The sequence below is a fragment of the Lolium rigidum genome, chromosome 3, assembly GCF_022539505.1.
Source record: "Lolium rigidum isolate FL_2022 chromosome 3, APGP_CSIRO_Lrig_0.1, whole genome shotgun sequence".
Taxonomy (NCBI): Eukaryota; Viridiplantae; Streptophyta; class Magnoliopsida; order Poales; family Poaceae; genus Lolium; species Lolium rigidum.
In genome coordinates, this window is record NC_061510.1 from 64,600,052 (window position 1) to 64,609,748 (window position 9,697).

The 9,697-nt window shown below is 45.8% G+C and overlaps 1 protein-coding gene across 1 annotated transcript; it reads left to right on the forward strand.

Moving 5' to 3' along the window:
* Positions 1–6,614: 6,614 nt before the first annotated feature.
* Positions 6,615–9,383, forward strand: LOC124696483 (protein DETOXIFICATION 16-like). The gene is made up of 8 exons (XM_047229210.1): positions 6,615–6,869; positions 6,963–7,507; positions 7,614–7,700; positions 8,467–8,523; positions 8,604–8,842; positions 8,934–9,052; positions 9,159–9,245; positions 9,333–9,383. The coding sequence occupies exons 1-8, from the start codon at positions 6,624–6,626 to the stop codon at positions 9,381–9,383; spliced, it is 1,431 nt and encodes a 476-aa protein (XP_047085166.1). The 5' UTR covers positions 6,615–6,623.
* Positions 9,384–9,697: the final 314 nt, after the last annotated feature.

A 9,697-nucleotide genomic window follows, 5' to 3' on the forward strand; every position in this document is an offset into this window, starting at 1 on the left:
GTGATATGCTCCTGAACATTGGTCCGCGCGGTGGTAGGGTTCGGATTCCTGTGAGCAAGTAAAAGGAAAATATACATAACACAGCTTACTAAGATAAACGACGCATGTTACTCGGAAGCTTACGCTGCGCCCGGAATGTTGGGACGTGAGGGTCTCCCTGCTGTTGAAAGCATCTTCAGGCGCTGGCGCTCCGCCTTCCTAGAGTCAAGCGGAGGTGGTTTGGTCGCCCTGGGTTTCTTGGCGGAAGCCTCGCCGCTGCCTCCGGCGTCGGAGCCAGAGACTTTGGCGTGGGGACGCTTTGAAGGTCGAGGAGCAGCCTTTCGGGGCACTCGTTCTTCCTCCTCCTCAGCGTCTTCCGGATCCTCTTCCACCGAGTCACCGCTAACAGGAACTCGGAGTATGGTGCGCAGGTTTTCTTCCGCCAAAGAGTCAAGCTGCGAAAAGGGTGAGCAGAACAAGTTAAACACTTAGAAAATTGTGAAAGGATAAAGGAATGCGAGGGATTAAGTGCTTACCGGAGGACATTTGTCGTGTGTGCTGATATCCTTAATCAATTCCGGGACCTGTTGGCCCCTAGGAATCTTCACCAACGTCTTGAACCTTCTCTTGAGGGAGTCGGCCGGAAGATCGTGGCGAGTGACTCGGAGGAGATCGTCCGCCCCAGTATAAGCGCACATCAGGCGTGCGTTGTAGCGCAGGGGCTGGATTCTCCGGGAAAACCAGCTGAGGGTGAGCTGGGCTCCGGGCAGTCCATCATGAACTAACCAGGAAATCCTCCGCGCGGCCTTCTCCAGTATGGGTGTTTGGGCAAGCGTGGGGATGAAGCTCCAGCTCACCAATTCTTCCGGAGGCGTGTTGCTGAAGGGCGGGAGTCCATCGTGGACGTTCGGAACTGACACGTTCTTCACATAAAACCATCCGGCGTTCCAGTACCGGACGGATTCGTGGGAGTCGTGAGGAGGATACATACGGCCAGGTCGGAGCATGAAAGTCATGCTCCCGCAGTTCAGCATGGCCTTGTCCTTCGTCTCCTTCTTCACTCGGAAAAAGAACTGCCATAGCTTGATGTCGGGTCGGATTCCGAGGTGCCCCTCGCAAAGAGTTGCGAAGTTCGAGAGCAGGAGGTAGGAGTTGGGACAGATGTTGTGGGGCTGGAGCCCGTACGTGTTGAGGACGGAGAGGAAGAACTCCGAGCAAGGGAGTGATAATCCGCGCTCGACCCACGCCTTTGTCATGACGCGTTCGTCCGCGTCGGGATTGGGAACGTCGGAGTCGCGCGTGAAACTCCAATGCTCGGAGATCATGCCTTCGTTTTGAAGTTCCCGGAGCTCCGCGTCAGTTGTCTCGCAAGGCCACCATTGACCCCGCACCCCCTCACGGCTCCGGGCCTTGGAAGCTTTCTTGTTTTCCGCTTCCTGTACCTTGGCTGCCATTCTAGCTTGGCCTTGTAGCTCCTCTTCGAGCTCTTGGGCTGTTGGGATCCGGCCTAGTAAAGTACTGGAAGAGGCGGAGAACGGTTGAGCAAGTCTAACGTCGGAAACATATGGTGGTAGATACGCTATGGGATCCGGGCAAGTTGGTTCCACGACACTGGGATCCGGGCTACTCGGAGAACTACCAGTGCAGTGAGGAGAACCATGAGGCATGCTTCCGGCTGCACCCATGCGAGTTAAGTTGAGTAACCGGAAAATCTACGCTACAGCTACTTCTTCTTCTACAAGACCGGTGCACGTACCGGCAATGGCGCGACGGTCCGGCGAAGCTCCGGTGAAGTAGAGGTCGACGAGCTAGCGGTTTCGAGCCTCCGATGACCACGAATCGGCGGCGGAGTTGATTTCCTGATCAACCGTGGCGATCTTGGTTCGAGGAAAGGTTTGGGATGGCGGCGCGCGAAGCTCACTGTGGCAAGGTTCACCGGAGTTTAGATCCGTCGGGCGGCGCAGCGCGAGGAGGAAGATGAAGTGGTGAGGAGCGGTGAAAGAATGAAGAATTACCGAGCCGTGGGGTATTTATAGGCCACTCGCGGAGATTCGGGATTCGGATCCGACGGTGGAAACGGAACGGTCACACCGTTGGATGGATGACACGTGTCTTAGGTCAAGTGCGGTAAAACGACGTGGAGGTAACTTAACCATGCACTCCCGAAAATTCCGGCTAAAGATTTGCATCTGCGAAAATTTAGCGCGGGAAATAAGGAGGTTGTACGCGGGAAAAGCGGAATCTCCGTTGCCATACCCAATCTGAAGACTAAGGACTTTCGAGTGAATGAACCCGGAATCAAGTAAAAGTTTTGAAGCTCTTCAAGATTCTCTTCGGATCCGAGCTGAATGAAGTCGGAGGAATGGTGAATCTCGGAGAACTTCGGGGGCTACTGTTGTGGGTATACTTTATGGGTATATCAACGGCATGGCCTAGATCCGGCAAGCCCGGGTGGCCCATGGTTGGTGGTGAGGCATGTGGCCCATCGGGCGACCCAGTTGCTGTAGATCATGAAGGATGAGGTCCAGCCCAGGAACAGGAAGCCGGATCTCAACCGACCTACGAAGGAGGCCGGATCCGTGACAGCCCATGAAGTATCCGGATCCAGCAGTACTTGGAGGAGGGCGGATCTTTGATGTACACGGCAAGACATTGTACCGTAGTTAGGCAACTTGTATTCCGGCTAGGACTCTCCATGTAAACCCTAGATCTGTGCGCCTTTATAAGCCGGATCCTGGGAGCCCTAGAGGCACAACCACAACTCATTGTAACAACGCGAAATCGCCCAGATAATTCCAGACAAGCAGCAGTAGGCCCTGTTATCGTGCAGGTGTTCCGAAGCTGGGTAAATCGCGTACCACCGTCCCGTGTGCACTCCGCCCTATGGCCCCTACTTCTTCTCCCCCTCGTGAGGATCCCTCCTCCGAGGTACCGTCGATTAGGCAACGACATTGGTTGAGACATTTGTTTATTTGTTCAATTTTCCCAAATTTGTTGTAATAATTTGGTTCAAACATTTGTTTATATGTTGTAATAATTTGGATAATTATTTGATTAATTATGATCGATTGTTGTATATCTTGCATATGAATTCTATGAAAAACTCTGTCTTTACGGGTTTGGAAGCCTCTGGCGCAGAACAGAGCCGTAAACAAAAACTGTAAAATAAAATATTCTATTTTACCGTTTTGGTTTACGGGCTCTGTTCTGCGCCAACGATTTTTCGACCCGTAAACACGAGTTTGGTGAACTGAACTCCGGGTTTTCAGTTTGCGCATTTACGTGCTCTGCTAAAGATGCTCTTAGGCATTTCATCGAGCACCTCTTGTGCATAAGAAAAGAGAGCAAATCAACATACACCTCTCTTTTGCTAAGAAGTAGAAAAAGCTAAGTGTGGCTCACACTTGGGCAGGGTAGATCGAAACTAGAGGGTGGCGTCGTCCCGCGGCGGTCGAACCGGGACCACTGCTCCCCATTGGTAAACCGGGACTAAAGCTCCCAGGAGCTTTGGACGAAAGCCTTATTTTCTGCAAGTGAGACAGACGTAGCAGCCAAATTGCATGCAGTATTACGAGAGCATATCTAGTGATATGCCTGACCCGGACATTTGGGATCCGACTACGCGCGAGGTCGAAATCTCTTACGTTAATGATTGCTATGTGATTAGCACCTACTATTACGTTGAATTAATACACATGATTAGCACCTACTCCCTCCATTTTTGTATACTGGGCGCGGCTTGAAAAACTCTGGGACCAAGGTATATGTCTATTGGCTGCGTGGGAGAGGAAAATCTGATCGGTAATTAAGGAGAGATGCCTAACGAATAGCAAGAAAAACGCCTAGGAACCCCCACGCCCAATCAATAAGCAGTTATCGCATGCAGCGGTAATTAAGGAGAGATGCATGCAGAATTGGAAGAAGAAAGAAAAGAGAGCACCGCATGCACCAAAAGCTCCAATTAAATCTGTCATTAATGAGACACGCCTTAATTCTGAAAAATGGAGGGATTGGAGATGCGCCCAGTATACAAAAATGGAGGGAGTAATATTATCATGTAGTAGTATCATGCATATGATACTACTATATGATACTACTACATGATACTACTATTTCTATAGTGGGTAGTATCATGAAGTAGTATCGTAGTCATACTACATTTATTATTTTTTTAGAATCTCAATGCAAATTTGTGTACAAGATTTTTTTAGCACTAACTTTTATCGTTGTTTGCGCTATGATATAGTATCTACCTATGTTACTCTAATCTCCTCTCTCCTCCTAGACTAGCCACAATGAAAGTATCATAGGTAGTATCATGCATGCCATGTAGGCAAAAATCTTATGTAGCACATCAATTAATGAGGAGAGAGATAATAGTAGTATCATAAGTAGATACTGTATCATAGCACGTAAAACTAAAAAATTTAGTAGCAAACACATCATGTACACATATTAGCATTGAGATTCTACAAAACATTAAATACGATGAAACTATGATACTAATTCATGATACAATGCATTGTAGATGTTGTATCATAAACTAGTATCATATGTATGATACTAGTCTATGATATTTCCCATTATGACTAGTCTAATTAGATGTCACATCAACATTTTTATGAGATCAATATGCATGATACTAGCTAGTACTAGCGACTAGCCTAAGAGCATCCCCACTCGTTGGCGCTCCCCACGCCCAAATCCGGCGAAATTTTCGTCCGGATTGGAGGAAGATTTGGCGTGGGGAGGAGTAGTTTCCAGTCGTGTGCTCCCCAAGCGGCGTTTCTCGGGGAAAAAGAGGATGGCTCGGGGAATCCGGACGAAAGAGGAGACACGTGGGCGTGGGCGGTTGGTTTAGCTTCATCCGGAGTCCCCGAGCGCTCCCCGGGGGGCCGGGGATGGCATGGGGAGTCCGGATGAAAATAGGCCCAAATCCGGACCAAAACGAGGAACTGGGGGCGCGACTGGGCCGAATTTCGCCGTCCGGATGGAAAAAAGTGGCCGTGGGGGGCTTTGTGGGGAGACGAGTGGAGATGCTCTAATATTGCGTCGAATTGCTATGTGAGTAGTTGGATAGATATAGCGTTTTGATTGCAAATCCAGTACAGCGCCTATCGAATTCAATGCGTTCCATTTAAGGCAAGCAACGATTAGCAGCCTTGCATGTATACTAAACCTTGATTATCATGGATAGAGTTATGGGCTGGTTCACACCCATAATCATAGAGTTAATTGAGTGGATGTACTCCCGGTGCAATTATTGACCTTATTTGTCTCACGTTACTACTGAATTTAATGAATCGTTGGCTGGCAGTGGCAGTGGCAGTAGCATAATTAATTCTGGTCGGTGGATGAGCGTGTCAGACCTCTTAGCTTCCTGTCTACAACTTCTTGTCTATGATAATAGTCTCTTCATTTGAAATAGTCTGCTCCCTCCGTTACAGTTCATAGAGCTTACGCGTATTTTTAGGTTATCAATTTGTCCAACATAATATTAATTGTACAACATAAAAATTATATCATTAGAAAGTAGAACATGTGAGCTTTCTAATGATATAAATTTTATATTATATATCTTGTACTATTATAATTGTTAAATTTACGATCTAGGGATACGCGTAAGCCCTATGAACTGGGACAAAGGGAGTGCATTGTGATACTACCTAAAACTAGTCACAATGGGAGTATCATAGGTAGTATCATGCATTCCATGCATGCAAAATGCTGATGTGGCAATGCAATTAAGGATGATAGAGAGTGTACTAGTATCATAGGTAGATACTGTATCATAGCACATACTACTAGAAAAATTAATGTCAAATAAATGATACTATGATACAGTATCTACCTATGATTCCGGAGTACATATATTTGCATTGAGATTCTACAAAACAATTAATATATAGAGACTATGATACTAATATATGATACCATGCATTGTGGTATCATATGTTACATGTATTTAATAATTTGTATAATCTCATTACAAAAGTGTTTACAAGATTTATTTAGCATTAATTTTTCTAGTTATACAGTGCAATACATTAGTACTTCCTAATCTCCAATCATTGCACGGGCACGATTTCATCCTCGCCCGTTGCCGGGTTCCATTGAGCATTTCCGGTGATATCCCATCTTATATAATGTTATGATACCACTTTTTAAAATTTAAATTGTGAGTGTCAAAAGAATTTCTAAATTTGTACGTCTTCATGAGAAGTGTGTTTAAATTTTCTTTAACTAGAAGAACCAAATTTAAAATACCACAGAAAAAAAAGGTCCAACACGAATACAATCATGTTGCTACCATGAAACAAGCTTTAACTTTGATTAAGAATTTGTTAAACTAGAAGATGATTATTGGTAGAAACTTGGTATCACTAGGAAATGTTTTTCGATAAGAATCTAACAATATCAACTTTGTGTAACACAATACAGATATGGTTGCTTAAATGTTTGGTCAAACCAACCTTGAAAACATCTCGTGTGGCTTATTCATTGGAAGTACTAAACATATGTACAGTTGCTACGCAGTTTCCGTAGATCTAGTGCAGACACTCTCCTTCAGCTAGCCCCCTGCTTTCCACAGTCTCATCAGTCATCACTCCATTACTCAGCTGTAGCTTCTACAGCTGAGAAGAATGCTGAAACCGAGCGTAGACGAGCCACTGCTCGTTGCCACCGGACCCGAGAAGGGCAATGAGAGTGCCACGGCAGCGGAGGCGAAGCGCCTGTTGCGGTTAGCGGGGCCGCTGGTGACGAGCAACGTTCTCCAGTTCGCGTTACAGTTGGTGTCCGTGATGTTCGTCGGCCATCTCGGCGAGCTTCCACTCGCCGGCGCATCGCTTGCCACCTCCCTCGCAAACGTCACTGGCTTCAGCTTGTTCGTGAGCATCTGTACATTTCATTACTGCTAGCCTACAAGCACAAGTATTTGGCAAGTTTATATTCATTATTTGCATGATCAAATCGAGCTGCAGGTTGGCATGGCGAGCGCGCTGGACACGCTGTGCGGGCAGGCGTTCGGCTCGCGGCAGTACCACCTCCTGGGCATCTACAAGCAGCGGGCAATGCTGGTGTTCACGCTGGTCTGCGTCCCCGTCGTTGCCATCTGGGCCAACACCACCCGGATCCTCATCTTCCTCGGCCAGGACCGGTCCATCGCCGCCGAGGCCGGCACCTACGCGCGGTGGCTCATCCCGTCCCTCGTTCCATACGTACCTCTCGTGTGCCACATCCGGTTCTTGCAAACGCAGAGCATCGTCGTGCCGGTGATGGCCAGCTCCGCCGTCACGGTACTGGCCCACGTTCTCGTGTGCTGGGCACTCGTGCACAAGGCTGGCATGGGGAGCAAAGGCGCGGCGCTGAGCGGCGCCATCTCCTACTCCTCTAATCTGGCCATGTTGACCCTGTACACGAGACTGTCGGGAGCTTGTAAGAGGACGTGGACTGGGTTCTCCATAGAGGCATTCAAGGAGCTGCGCCAGTTCGGGGCGCTCGCCTTCCCCTCTGCGACGATGGTTTGGTGAGACGAATCAAACTTGTTTCTCAGCTAGTCTTCTTGCTCGTCATCACACGCATATACCATCTCTTGAACTAATCTATGTAAAATTACTTGCATACATGTGCAGCTTGCAGTGGTGGTCGTTTGAGATACTTGTGCTGCTCTCTGGTCTTCTGCCTAATCCTATGCTTGAAACCTCAGTATTGTCGATATGGTAATGAAGATAACCTTTCCTTTTTTGCATGTACACCATTGGCCCTCCATCCTAAAAAAACGTCGCAGATTTGTCTAATTTTTAGCAAAGTTTTAATTAACCCGGCTATAGACTTTCGAGAGGTCTCGGGCTAAAACTAAGGTCTTTAAAGGCTAAAACGGAAATAGCCTAGCCCGGCTATGACAATTTAGCTCCAGTTTAGTCTTGTAGCTAGCCAATAAATTCATGCTTAGCTAGCTCAAAATTTGGTCCCAAAGTTTTCCGACGGCCCAATTTCTAGCCAATTTTTTAGTCCCATAACTAGTTTCTACATGCTTTTGTAGTTTTGGTGGTCATGTAATATTTGACATAACTATATCCTAACTTGCTGCTACTTAATGATGTAAATCTGGATGTAACTATATCCTGGTTATTCATATCTCTTATGTGATCATGTTAATACGTAATGCACGTGGAAATATGGATGTAACTATATACACAAATATTGCTGTCAAAATTCTGATTTATTAATTATTTAGCAAAACTGCTATATGGCTTTAGTTGCGCTATAGCCCGATTATAGCTTTCGTAGCTTCTGAGATTGCTGGCGCTATAGGTTATAACCTGCTGTTTTAAACTTTGAATTTCAGATGTATCTGAACATAATTTAGTGTATAGATAAATTTAAATTTTGACAAATCTCCAACATCCATTTTTGGGATAGAGGGTGTGTACTATAATTCAACCTTGTCCTTGTTTCTAAGCTATGCATTATTGAGTTCTGCAGTCTTAATACCGATGCTCTCATGTTCATGGTGCCATCTGGTCTCTACGCAGCCATAAGGTACCGTCAGATTCACAACACAATGTGAGATGCTTTCTCCATCGATATGCTCACTGGTATTTTCCTGCATAAATAAATAGCACACGCGTTTCCAATGAACTTGGTGCCGGTAAGCCTCAGGCAGCAAAGCTAGCAACCAGACTAGTCATATGCATGGCCTTGTCTGAAGGATTAGTGATCTCCATTACAATGATTCTGCTACGTGGATTCTGGGGTTATTTGTACATCAATGAGGAGGAAGTTGTCACATACATCGGCCGGATGATGCCGATTCTCGCGATATCCTTCTTCATAGATGGAATGCATACTTCGCTTTCAGGTACTTATGAGCATAACTGAAGTACCGTGTGTTTCAAAACTAGAGAATAATCTTAAACATGATGACATGAGCATTATCTGTACTTTTCCAGGTGTGCTAACTGGATGTGGTAAGCAGAAGATCGGCGCACGTGTCAATCTTGCCGCGTACTACTTGGCAGGCATCCCCTTGGCAGTGTTATTTGCGTTCTTCCTGCATCTGAATGGAATGGTATGTACTAGGATACTAGCATGTTTAATCAAGTACCACTCTAGCATCTCATTTCAATGACAACATGAATATGTCTGAAAGACCTGACTTGTTATGATTTCACTAGGGGCTTTGGCTCGGCATCTTTTGTGGCAGCCTAACAAAGCTTATGTTTCTTATGGGGATCGTACTTTCAATAAACTGGGAAGAAGAAGTAAGAACTTGCAATTCGTATATCACCAGATATTATCCACTGTATAGCGATATCTGATGGGTTTTCTTATTTTCTATTTTGGTTTAGGCAATCAAGGCACAAGACATGGTGTTAAGATCTTCTCTTCTAGTTGCATGAAGAAAATATCATGCAGCAAAATCCCAATTGGTGATGCGATCAAACATGGAAGCAACTGGTAATTGATTTATACGTAGAGAGAAAATGTAAACATTGTTACCTAAGATTATCAAGTAATAATCATGCTCCCTATTTTTGTGGCTGCACCGGGATCCTGAACTTGACCTCCTAGTTTCCGCATGTGGGAAAAAGGTAACCAGTATGTTGGATATTTTCGATACATTTGCAAGCACTATTTATTTTAATCTGTATATTTATAGTGTATTTCTAGGACTCAGTCTACTGACTTAGTGCTCAGTAGAATAATGGCAATG